The 12,351-nt window shown below is 47.5% G+C and overlaps 2 protein-coding genes across 5 annotated transcripts in view; one reads left to right on the top strand and one right to left on the bottom strand.

Annotated features, from left to right (window-relative positions):
- ABHD16A (abhydrolase domain containing 16A, phospholipase) overlaps nt 1-5,240 on the bottom strand; it is a 29,354-nt gene extending 24,114 nt beyond the window's left edge. Inside the window, exons 1-2 of one of the 2 annotated variants that reach the window (XM_077330975.1) lie at nt 5,043-5,240; nt 728-784 (exon numbers count right to left, since the gene is read on the bottom strand). In XM_077330975.1, the coding sequence (XP_077187090.1) occupies nt 728-784; nt 5,043-5,165 (180 nt within the window). In that variant the 5' untranslated portion in view covers nt 5,166-5,240. The remainder of the gene's footprint in view (nt 1-727; nt 785-5,042) is intronic. The other variant, XM_077330977.1, reaches the window with a different exon arrangement.
- A 1,860-nt stretch (nt 5,241-7,100) lies between these two features.
- The window catches only part of LY6G6F (lymphocyte antigen 6 family member G6F), a 23,377-nt gene continuing 18,126 nt past the window's right edge, over nt 7,101-12,351 (top strand). The window contains exons 1-2 of one of the 3 annotated variants that reach the window (XM_077331166.1): nt 7,101-7,159; nt 11,999-12,277. In XM_077331166.1, the coding sequence (XP_077187281.1) occupies nt 12,073-12,277 (205 nt within the window). In that variant the 5' untranslated portion in view covers nt 7,101-7,159; nt 11,999-12,072. Of the gene's footprint in view, nt 7,160-8,691; nt 8,865-11,998; nt 12,278-12,351 lie in introns of those variants that run through there. The other 2 variants (XM_077331165.1, XM_077331164.1) reach the window with 2 other exon arrangements.

Genomic DNA, 12,351 nt, shown 5'->3' with positions numbered 1-12,351 from the left:
CATGCTCTGGATCAACAGCTTTGCTCCTCTGATCAAGGCTCGCTTATGTATAGCTCTGTCACGCAAGCCGGTCAGAAGAGTTCCTCCCTTTTCCAGAGCTCTTTACGCCGTAGCTATACTTTGTGGGAAGGCCTTCCCAGGCTCCTCCTTTATTGGCAATCCAGAAAGTGTGCAGAGCTGACAAGATTTGAAGGACTGTCTCTCGGGAGGGATCTGAGAGGCTGGTTGTGTCATGAGTGCGTTCCAGTCTTCCTGACGTTTTGTGGATGCTTATTTTAGGACCAAACTGTTATTCGGGGGATTGGTTTTTATTATCATATTTTTAAACCGAGAAACGGGGAAATAAACGGCCTAAAAATGTCAGATATAAATAAACCAAATGAAACAGAACGGCAGGGAACAGACTGGATTTCCCCCAGGATGTTCGCTGTCTTGAGTTTTTGGGTTGTTTTACACGTGGGGACTTTTTCAGGGGAGGACCTTACTGGAGAATGGCACCTCTTGCCTAAAATGGAACATTAGAATCATAGAGTTGGAAGGGGCCATGCAGGCCATCTAGTCCAACCCCCCTGCTCAACGCAGGATCAGCCCTAAGCATCCTAAAGCATCCAAGAAAAGTGCGTATCCAACCTTTGCTTGAAGACTGCCAGTGAGGCATTTTGTTCTAACACTTCAGAATTCTGCAACCGCGTGCTGGAAGAGCAAAGAGACCAGAAGAGACACTCACCAACGCAAGGATGCTGTCAGCATGTTTTTCGAGAGTCCGCGGCTGGTAATAGGACTCCTGCGGAAAGAAAGGGGATATTTGCAGAGCACGCATTAAACTTTTGAGTACAGAGAGGGCAAGCTGTACCACAAGAGCAGGAAAACCCTGGCTTCAACGGTGTTTTTCACCCAGCCGCAGTCCGAGTTTCTAAAGAAAGAAGCACCTGTCCTTTCAATCCCAGCTATTATAGTTAGGTCACTGCAAGAACAGCTGTTGTAAATACGGTCGTTTGTTGGGAGAGAAGGGGGGGTAGAGATTGCGTTTAGTGAATAATGCGTGAAAAACAGAAATCCACCATTAAAAATCATTGTCGCTTAATTTTTTTTTTTAAGTATAGATTTTGCTACCTTTACAGTTGAACCTGTAGGGCAGGGGTAGTCAAACTGCGGCCCTCCAGATGTCCATGGACTACAATTCCCAGGAGCCCCTGCCAGCATTCGCTGGCAGGGGCTCCTGGGAATTGTAGTCCATGGACATCTGGAGGGCCGCAGTTTGACTACCCCTGCTGTAGGGTTTTCCAGGTGAGAGAGGGACAAAGGTGGTTTGCCATTGCTGGCGTCTGTTTAGCAACCTGGGGCTTCTGTAATGGTCTCCCCTTCAAATACTAACCAGGGCTGAGCTTGCTTAGCTTCCACCTGGGCCAATCAGAGCCTGGCATGTGTGCTCCCACGCTAAACAGGGGCAAGCAATGGCAAACCACCTTTGACCATCTCTCACCTGCGGCTGCAGAATTCTGAAGTGGCAGAACACTTATTTTCATGCATTATTCAATAATCCCAGTATATATTTGCCATCCAGAATATTACAGTTCCAGCCACCTTAGTGATTACCCAGAAAAGGGAGAAAAAATCGAGACCTTCCCTCAGTCAGAAGGACATAAGGCAAGATGATCCTCTTCATGAGGCAACTTTTTATATAAGCATTAGTCAACCTGAAAGTTGGACCTTTAGTCATAGGTCTGTGAAGGTGGGTTACATGTCCTCTGTGCTTCAGAGAAGAGCTGTTCTTTTGTACCTCACTGATTATTACCTGAAGGAGTCTCAAAGCAGCTTAGAAGAAGGAGTTGGACATTATGCCCCACTTTTCACTACCAGAAGGAGTCTCAAAAGCGGCTTACAATCACCTACCCTTCCTCTCCGCACAAGACACCCTATGAAGTAGGTGAGGCTGAGAGAACTCTGAAAGAACTGCTCTGTGAGAGCAGCTATAATAGGACTGTGACTGGGCCCAAGGTCACCCAGCTGGCAGCATGTGGAGGAGGAGTGGGGAATCAAACCCGGTTCTCCAGATTTGAGGCCACTGCTGTTGACCACCCCACCACGCTGGCTTTAAGAGACCAGTTAATGTACTGAAGCTTGGTGAAGCGAGCAAGTCCCAGGGCCGACTCTTGGTGGCACCCCAGCTCAAGTTAAGCCTCAAGGTTGCGAAGTTCAGTCACCCAACCTTCCCGAGGGTGGACGGCTGACAGCCATTTCAGCAGCTGCCCAAACACGGTTGCCCAATGCAACACCTTCTGAGCTGGCGATGAAGGCATGGCACAATAGCCATCAGGGCACGTGAGCAAGCTGTCTTTGCAGCGTCCTGCGGGCAAGCCGCCAAGGTTTTGCAACGTATCCTCAAGGATAAGGCAGGCATGCTACTTTGGCCTGCTGAAAATAAGGGCAGATGTTGCTAATAAACAAAACTTTTGCGCATGATGCAAGTCAGATTTCACTCCCATGCCGTGCCATGTTTATGCAAGACTGAATTTTGAGATTAAGAGAGACAAAGAGCATAGATCTGCCTGTATGTTTCGTGTTTACTTTCAGAGGTTTGTACCTTGCTTTCCTGTACAATGCAGACCCAAAAAGGCTTATAACATTGTCCTCCCCTCCTTCAGTCTATCCCCACAACCACTTCCTTTCAAGCTCGATTAGGCTGAAAGAGAATATGACTGGCCCAAGATCATCCAGTAAATTTTCGTGGCAGAGTGGGGATTTGAACGTGGGTTTCCCAAATCGTAGCCTAATACCTTCAACCCCTATAACAAGCTGATTCACTTATAGGTATGAGGGTGACAAGGGGAAAAAACACATTATGAAGAACAAGTTTCAAACAAAGCAACTAATACAAAGTAAGAAAGCCAGTACCATTTGGAAGCAGAAGAGCTTTTTTAATATCCCACTTTACACTACCTGAAGGAGGCCCATAGAGGCTAGCAAACACCTTTCTCTTCTTCTCCCTATGACAAGAGAGCTCTGAGAGAACTGCAACTGGCCCAAGGACACCCAGCTGGCTGCAGGTGGAGGAGTAGTGGGGAATCAAACCCAGTTCTCCAGATTAGAGACCACTGCTCTTAATTGCTAGACTATATTAGCACTAGACTAGGGGTAGTCAAACTGCGGCCCTCCAGATGTCCATGGACTACAATTCCCATGCTGACAGGGGCTCATGAGAATTGTAGTCCATTGACATCTGGAGGGCCGCAGTTTGACTATCCCTGCGCTAGACAATATTAAACTCGGGCCGGTCATACTACCTGAGATCACTTCTCTGGAGAGGCCAGGGATTGAATTTGAGACTGCATACTAAGCATCTCCTCTAGCACCAAGCTGAGCTGTAACCAGAGATGCATTAGCATCCTCATTTTCTATTCTTGCATGAACCCAGGTTGTCATTTATAAGAGAACCGTTCAGATACTGAGAAAAGAAGCTTCTGTTCAACTGAATCAACCTGCCAGACGAATACAGAAGCTGCAGGGGAGAGTTACCTTGAAGAAACAAACACCGTTCTACTCCTCTACCATGTCTTTAACTGAAACAATAAATACACACATTAAGAAGAAGAGTTCATTTTTATATGTGGCTTTTCTCTACCTGAAGGAAACTCAAAGCGGCTTACAGTAGCCTTCCCTTTCCTCTCCCCACAACAGACACCCTGTGAGGGAGGCGAGGCTGAGAGAGCCTTGATATTACTATTACTGCTCGGTCAAAACAGTTCTATCAGTGCTGTGATGAGCCCAATGTCACACATTAAGAGATGCCATTAACCAAAGGAGAACAACCTGATCTTTCCATGTCTCAAGTTGCAAACCATGTGTGCCAGTACATGATACCACTTTTCCCCTCATCACATATTTGCCTAGGACGATATCCACGATGTACGGGGACAAATGGAGTGCAAACTGTACCAAAGAATCTGTGGGGCTCTTTGAAAGTTTAGCATTTCTTCAAGGAGATAATCACTCACAACGGACAGACTTGCCTGTCTTTCCCAACAATGATGCTAGAAGCTACCTGGCTTCATAAAGGAGCACATTCCACAAGATCCTCTCACTGTTCTCAGAACAACAGTGCTAATTTCTGCATGACAATAGCACAGTTGAAGTGCTGCCTTGTGTGAACCAAGGCACACACCCTAAAAATGCCCCACAATCCACAGCAGAGTTTTGCTGTGCATGATCCAGAGGTTCTTTGTTTTTGTTTTTTTAGGCAGACAAAGAAGTCATGGAAATTATCCCCTGGAGGTTAAAAAAAAATGACGAAAAATTGTTCTGCTCAGAGGCAGTGAAACAGGATGGATAGCTTTTACCCCGAGGCCTTTGACAGGCTTCCCCGTGATTGCACTGTCATGCTGAGGGAAAGCTACACCTGTTGGACCTCTGCCTTCAATGACATCATCAGATGCACAGAACCTGCAAAATAAAAAGTAGCAATGCTAATGGAGAGGAGCGGGAGCGGGGGGGGGGGGAGAGAAAGGAAATTCGGCAGAACAGAAAACAAAACAAAGAGCTATAACATCCCACCTGCAGTTTTCTAAATAAACTTTGCTCTCTCGGCTCAGCGCTCCTAGCTAGGCATGGCAACCTCCCAATGTTTGCCAGCATCTCCAAGTGCACCAATAACTCCTTCCCCTAGATTTATTTATTTCACATTTATTCCCTACAAAAATGGTTCAGAGTGACAATGGCATCGTCTGGAGTGGGTGTGTTCAGTTAAGGAAAGGTTCTTTCTTTCTTTCTTTCTTTCTTTCTTTCTTTCTTTCTTTCTTTCTTTCTTTCTTTCTTTCTTTCTTTCTTTCTTTCTTTCTTTCTTTCTTTCTTTCTCCGACAGGATCGATCAATATCCACAAATTCAGACCAATACATGCTGTCCAGCATGACTGTTCCCCCCCGCCCCCTAATAGACCCACCTCAAGTCCCTGTACAGATAAAGGGGAATGTAGAAGATACCAAATCTACGGTGGGGGGGGGAAGGAGGGTGTGAGGTGCGGAGAAGAGGCAAATGACGGACTTACCCAGGAAGGCTCAAGGGCGCCTTGCGAAGCCTCGATGGCCTCCGGCCTGGAACGGCGCGATCCTCGCTCCCGATAAACCCGGTAGAGCCGCGGGCCCAAAATGCAGCTGAGCAGCTTCGCCATTTTAGGACCGAACGAAAGCCGGGCAGGAGGTGGCGAATCGGGGGAGGAGCGGCACTTCCGGGTTTCGTACAGGCGGCCGGAGGGGACAAAACCGTTCTGGTTTGCATGCGGGCGCGCGCACGCGACGCTTGGGTCACTCTTTCTCCGCGCCGCCCCTTCAGGCGGGTTGAGCAACATGCAATGCAAGACCGGGGAGGGGGGCGGGGCTGTGACGAGTTAGCGCGCGCTCTCTCGCCCGCCAGAGCTCTGTTATTCCAATGGAACCGCTTCCTCCTTTCTTGCAGGGGGTAAATTCAGCGGAACCCGCGTGTGTGCTTTAGGACAGGGGTAGTCAACCTGTGGTCCTCCAGATGTTCATGGACTACAATTCCCATGAGCCCCTGCCAGCAAACACTGACAGGGGCTCATGAGAATTGTAGTCCACGAACATCTGGAGGACCACAGGTTGACTACCCCTGCTTTAGGATACTTTGGGCTGATAATCATAGAATTATAGAATCATAGAGTTGGAAGGGGCCGTGCAGGCCATCTAGTCCAGCCCCCTGTTCAACGCAGGATCAGCCCAAAGCATCCTAAAGCATCCAATAAAAGTGTGCATCCAACCTTTGTTTGAAGACTGCCAGTGAGGGGGAGCTCACCACCTCCTTAGGCAGCCTATTCCACTGCTGAACTACTGAACTGCTGATCCTGCGTTGAGCAGGGGGTTGGACTAGATGGCCTGTATGGCCCCAACTCTGATTCTATGATCCTTAACAAAATTTGAGCCCAATGGCATCCTGAAGAGCAGCAAAGATTTTGTTATTCCAAGGTGTGAGCTGTCGTGTGCATGTGCTCGTCCTCCTATACGTGTATCCTTAGTCTTGCAAGCCAAACTTTATCAGAGATTCAGGTGGGTCGGTAGCCAGGCTGGGACAAAATCTGAGGCCAAATCCAGCAGCTCAAAATTTTCTGGCTTATCCTGTGACTCAAACTCTGGGTCTTAAAGGTGCCTCTTTGAACATGGACTCGCCGCTGAAATCAATAGAGAGCTGTTTGTTCGCTCAGGAGCCTGATGTTCTTTCCTACAAGCCTAAATATTTTACAACTACTTAGTTCTGTAGATCTCATGGTTGCTGCAAAGGTACCGGGTATGCGTGCGCAGAACTGCAGCATGAAATGGTGTTTCTTTTTTTTTTTTTCTCCAGCTAAATTTTATCGAAGGCTTTCATGGCACTTGGGCATGGGGAGATTCCCTTCTTGCCGGGTCCTACCTCTGAAGATGCCAGCTACTGGTGACATGTCAGGGACTAAAACAGGTAGCCAAACTGTGGCTCCCCAGATGCCCACGGACATGCTGGCAGGGACTCATGGGAATTGTAGTCCTGGGACTACAATTTGGCCAGCCCTGGACTAGAACTACCAGCCTGGAAAACCCACAACAACAAGCTAATTTATTGCTTCATGATTTTCAGGGTGCCCCCACCCAACAATCCCATGAGATGGATAACATAGGTTGGTGCCAGTCCATCTTTTTCCTTCCTCAAATAGTTAACTGACGTAGTTCTAACCTTTTTAACATAACCTTTTAGATGCCATCCTTTTTAATCAGGGTAGAATTAACGCTTGTTTCATGTGCAGTTTTGATCTGATGTGACTTAATTGCATTCCGCTGCATTGCTGAGGGTGCCTCTTAAATTTGCATGAACTGCCTTAGGAGCGTTTGGATCCCAATTTGGGATAGCCTGTTGAGGGCTTTCTAAAAAGACATGACGCTGACGATGAGCTGTTCCATAAAGATGCCTTGGAGACATGCACCTGCTAAATTAACGATGTGTAAAAAAAAAACAACACTTGGTAAAATGGCAATGCGGAAACAAGCCACGTTTCAAGATCAAAAGGCAGGAGATTAATAAGCGCGCCATCTCTCCTTTCCATCTAGCCCCAAAGAAGCAGTGGAAATACCAAGTCACTCACTGGAGGCAATGAGGAAGGACTCAAGTGAATGAAGAAGTAAGGTGATTGAGATGGAAGGGTAATAATTGGTAATAATGCTGATGCAGGAATACGGGTAGCTCAGATAGAACAGTAGAAGAAGAGTTGGTTGTTGTATGCTGCTTTTCTCTACCCGAAGGAGTCTCAAAGCGGTTTACAGTTGTCTTCCCTTCCCTCTCCCCACAACAGACACCCTGTGAGGGAGGTGAGGCTGAGAGAGCCCTGATATTACTGAAGAAGAAGAGTTGGTTCTTGTAAGCCACTTTTCTCTACCCAAAGGAGTCTCAAAGCGGCTTACAGTCGCCTTCCCTTTCCTCTCCCCACAACAGACACCCTGTGAGGGAGGTGAGGATGAGAGAGCCCTGATATTACTGAAGAAGAAGAGTTTGTTCTTATATGCCACTTTTCTCTCCCCGAAGGAGTCTCAAAGCGGCTTACAAACCCCTTCCCATTCCTCTCCCCACAACAGACCCCCTGTGAGGGAGGTGAGGCTGAGAGAGCCCTGAGATTACTGAAGAGGAAGAGTTTGTTCTTATATGCCACTTTTCCCTACCCGAAGGAGTCTCAAAGCGGCTTACAGTCGCCTTCCCTTTCCTCTCCCCACAACAGACACCCTGTGAGGGAGGTGAGGATGAGAGAGCCCTGATATTACTGAAGAAGAAGAGTTTGTTCTTATATGCCACTTTTCTCTCCCCGAAGGAGTCTCAAAGCGGCTTACAAACCCCTTCCCATTCCTCTCCCCACAACAGACCCCCTGTGAGGGAGGTGAGGCTGAGAGAGCCCTGAGATTACTGAAGAGGAAGAGTTTGTTCTTATATGCCACTTTTCCCTACCCGAAGGAGTCTCAAAGCGGCTTACAGTCGCCTTCCCATTCCTCTCCCCACAACAGACACCCTGTGAGGGAGGTGAGGCTGAGAGAGCCCTGATATTACTGAAGAAGAAGAGTTTGTTCTTATATGCCACTTTTCTCTACCCGAAGGAGTCTCAAAGCGGCTTCCAGTCGCCTTCCCTTTCCTCTCCCCACAACAGACACCCTGTGAGGTGGGTGAGGCTGAGAGAGCCCTGATATTCCTGCTCGGTCAGAACAGCTTTATCAGTGCTGTGGCAAAGCCAAGGTCACCTAGCTGCCTACATGTGAGGGAGCGCAGAATTGAACCCGGGTGGTCACCTCTGGATTGGAAGATATCTGGAGATTTTGGAAGTGGAGGCACGGTTGCCAGTGCACTTCAGTATGAAGCAGAAAGCAAGCCTGGGGACAAACAAGGCAAGACCACTGAACAGTGTTTTTTTTTTTTTTTTAAGGTGGCCCTTATGTCTGTATCTGACTAGCTTTGCCATTCACTGCCCCCTGCAGGCATCTCTTCTTTCGTACACTTGAGGTTATATCTTCCGACAGTGCCAGTTCAAATGGGCCTGGCACTTGTTGATAGGCTAAAATATATTTCTCCCCCGACTCAATGCATAGCCAGTGCATGTCTTTCTGATAAGTGAACCTCAGGACATGCCGGATGGAGATAGATCGTGCTTTCTGTGTTCTTTCCTTTCCTTCCTGACTCGTTGAGTCACCCCCCCCCCCATCCTTGCTTTTAAAGAAACAAACATGAACACAACCTAATAAACACAGCAGTTCTCTCCCCTCCGAAATGTGTGGAGTTCTTCGAAGCTTCATCACTGCCCTTTGTACTCTGGCCGTCCTCTTCTCGTCTTTGCAACTTTGTGCAGCAAATAGTAAGAACTGAGCAGTACCGTTTGGGTTCTTGAGGGTGTGCGGGTGGATAAAATAAAAACATGTACAGAGAGGTACATGGGGCTGCGCTCTTGATACCTAGTTTGGAAAGTTCTGTGATCACTGAGGTATGTAGTGAGCCAATGAAATTTATTTGTGTAACCAGAGGCGATTACAAAGCTTTAAAAAAAACCCGAGTCCAAACTGTAAAGATAAAATGGTACAATAATAAAAGGATTTTTAAATGAATTACAGGAAAATATAAATACGATAACTATTCTTAAACAGCTGGTAGTTACTATACTGTTATCTATTCCTGAGATTTCTAGGTAATTGCTCTCTTTAAAACCTCCTTAGCTGTAATTTTCTTTGCTACCAAAGCAAATAATGACATTCTTCGAGTAACATAAGTGTCAGAAAATTAATTATTCGGAGTCAAAGTTTAAAGTTTAAACCATTTAGAAATCTTTTAAGAAATTTGGTCCTCATTTAAGGTGACCCGATTGTCCCACTTTTGGAGGGACATCTGGGGGCACCTGGCAAATTGTACTTATGTTGAAATTTAAAAAAATGTATTACAATACTATTTTTGCGTTCTATGTATTATATGAAGCTTTTTGTTGCTCCATATAGACCAAATTTTAGAAGAAGAAGAAGAAGAAGAAGAGTTGGTTCTTATATGCCGCTTTTCCCTACCCGAAGGAGGCTCAAAGCAGCTTACAGTCGCCTTCCCTTTCCTCTCCCCACAACAGACACCCTGTAGGGTGGGTGAGGCTGAGAGAGCCCTGATATCACTGCCGGGTCAGAACAGTTTTATCAGTGCCATGGGGAGCCCAAGGTCACCCAGCTGGCTGCATGTGGGGGAGCGCAGAATCAAACCTGGCATGCCAGATCAGAAGTCCGCACTCCTAACCACTACACCAAACTGGCTCTCTAAATCAAGAACCCCCCCTGATCAGTGGTGTCCCCACTTCACCAATGGTAAAATCTGGTCACCTTATCCTCCTCATTCTCACATACAGGGGGGCCTATTAAGACATAATGAAATATATCTTCCAGGGATGAATCTCTGCAAATACGCAGGGATTGATCCTTTGTTATTGGGGAACAAAAAAGTGGTTAGCGTTATTTGAAATGTAGAGATATCAAGATTACTTAGAACTGAAAAGCTGACTACCGTAAATAGAGGGTTCCAAGACTGTCAGCTGTGCAGAACATAACATCAAGTTGAGAATTTAGATCCTAAAATTAAACCTCTATTAAATTGTCAGAGTCTCTCAGTCTCTGAGATAACATTTATCAACTAAAGCAGGGGTAGTCAACCTGTGATCCTCCAGATGTCCATGGACTACAATTCCCATGAGCCCCTGCCAGCATTTGCTGGCAGGGGCTCATGGGAATTGTAGTACATGGACATCTGGAGGACCACAGGTTGACTACCCCTGAACTAAAGTACAGAAGAGGTGATCAGGTTCCTTTAATTACTGGAGAAACGTTCTAGCTGTTGAAATCCCCTTTTTCAGTTTTACTAAGGTAGCCATTTGGTGGAGGCCAGGGGGCGTTCTTTTTCTTTTACAGAGGTTTGAGAGGCAGAGGTTTTCTCCCAAATCCATTGGTTAACACAGAAAACCTGCCGCTCCTTTAATATCAAGGACATTTATTTCAGCATAATCTTCTGTGAGTCAACGCTAGAGAGGCACATCCTTTTTAGACAGGCCTCAGGTGTTCAGATGAGCAGCTGAAATGTCTCAGGGCAATGTTTTCATGTCACTTCCCGGCCATGTGGGCAGTGACATTGGCATGCTGCTGCACATCGGCAGAGCCTCCCCCCCTGCTCCCAGTAAGACCCCCCCATCCCCCACCAGTTGCCATGAAGGACCAAGCAACCCTATCTAGAGACATCGGATAGACTTAGACAAAGTCTGTCTGTCAGGGAAATATACAACCTGGGTTAAGTCCCATTTGTGGTGGAGGGCAGAGGCTTGCCCTAGGCTGCATAATGCACCTTTGCACACAGACACCTTGTGGCATGACGGCACAAACACAGCCCTCGCGTAAATGTTCAAAACAGCTCCCATCTGGCAATTGTTAATGTAGGAACTAGTCCTTCCAGTTATGGTGGATGAGGGCCTGAGGTCACTTCATGTAAAACAGCATCCTGCTTCACACCTCAAAGGCTGTGTGTGTATGTGAGATGCATTCGCCTGCATACGATGTGGCTTCTTTAGCCATGGGGTGGGCAGCTTGTGGCTTTTAATAATGCACTATTGTGACCAGGTAGGTTTGCCAGGTCCCCTGGTCTGGGTCCCCAAGGGAACATCATGTGTTTGGGAGTGACGTCAGCACATTGGGGGTCAGGGGGAAGGGGAATGCTCTGGGTTTGGGGCAAAACTGTCTCTGTCTGTCTCTGTCTCTGCCTCTGTCTCTGTCTGTCTCTATCTCTGTCTCTCTGTTTTGTCTGTCTGTCTCTGTCTCTGTCTCTCTCTCTCTCTCTCTCTATCTATCCATCTATCCATCTATCCATCTATCCATCTATCCATCCATCCATCCATCCATCCATCCATCCATCCATCCATCCATCCATCCATCCATCCATCCATCTACTGCCGCTCTTCCAGTGATCTCGCAGTGGTTCACAACAATAAAAACACTAAAATACAATAAAACCCATAAAATCACCCCCTGCAACAAGACAACAACAACAATAAAAATAGGCGTCTGGTGATCATAACTTAAGAAACTCTAATTACCCGATCTCCTCCCTCCTCATTCAGCGGGAGGCCAAGTTTTCTCCCACTGGGAGCAAGGTGCTAGATCTAATTAGACCTTATACCTTGGGGGATCCTCAGACGGAAACACCGGGACTCCACCCTGGCCTCAACCACATGCCTGGCGGAAGAGCTCCGTCTTGCAGGCCTTGTGGAAAGCTGACAACTCCAGCAAGGCCCTGATCTCTTCAGGGAGCTCATCCCACCAGGTTGGGGCCAGGACGGAAAAGGCCTCTACACCCTGTCATCAGGGTGCTCCTCAGCCAATCCTCTGCCAGTTAATTTCTCAGGCCCCATCACAAGAGGGCCCCCCATGGTGTTTTCCTGGCCTGACCCTCCTGATTGCTTCTCTTTGGTTTTGCCCAAAGGCGTGTATGCAGAGAAAGGCTCTTCCGTGGAGCTGCCGTGTCCCTGTCCACGCTGCCCCGAGCAGAGCAAAGAAATGAACTGGTACTTCGACCAGAAGAACACGGCAGTCCTCCTCTTCCGCAAAGTGCAGCAGGACAGCGCAGAGCGTCAGCCGGCTGCCTGGGATCGTCTCGAAATGCTCCCGGATTACTCCCTCGCCTTCAGCAACGTGACGGACAGTGACACTGGGAGATACTGGTGTGATCCAAACAACTATTTTGATCTGGTGGTGGTCACAGGTAAGTGAGGGGACATCGAAAACAGATCTGCAGCAAACGCGCTGCGCAGGGCCCCCTCCCTGCTTCCAAATATC

The sequence above is a fragment of the Paroedura picta genome, chromosome 3, assembly GCF_049243985.1.
Source record: "Paroedura picta isolate Pp20150507F chromosome 3, Ppicta_v3.0, whole genome shotgun sequence".
NCBI classification, from domain to species: domain Eukaryota; kingdom Metazoa; phylum Chordata; class Lepidosauria; order Squamata; family Gekkonidae; genus Paroedura; species Paroedura picta.
The sequence above is the reverse complement of the archived record's forward strand: the minus strand, read 5'-3'. Positions and strand labels throughout refer to the sequence as shown.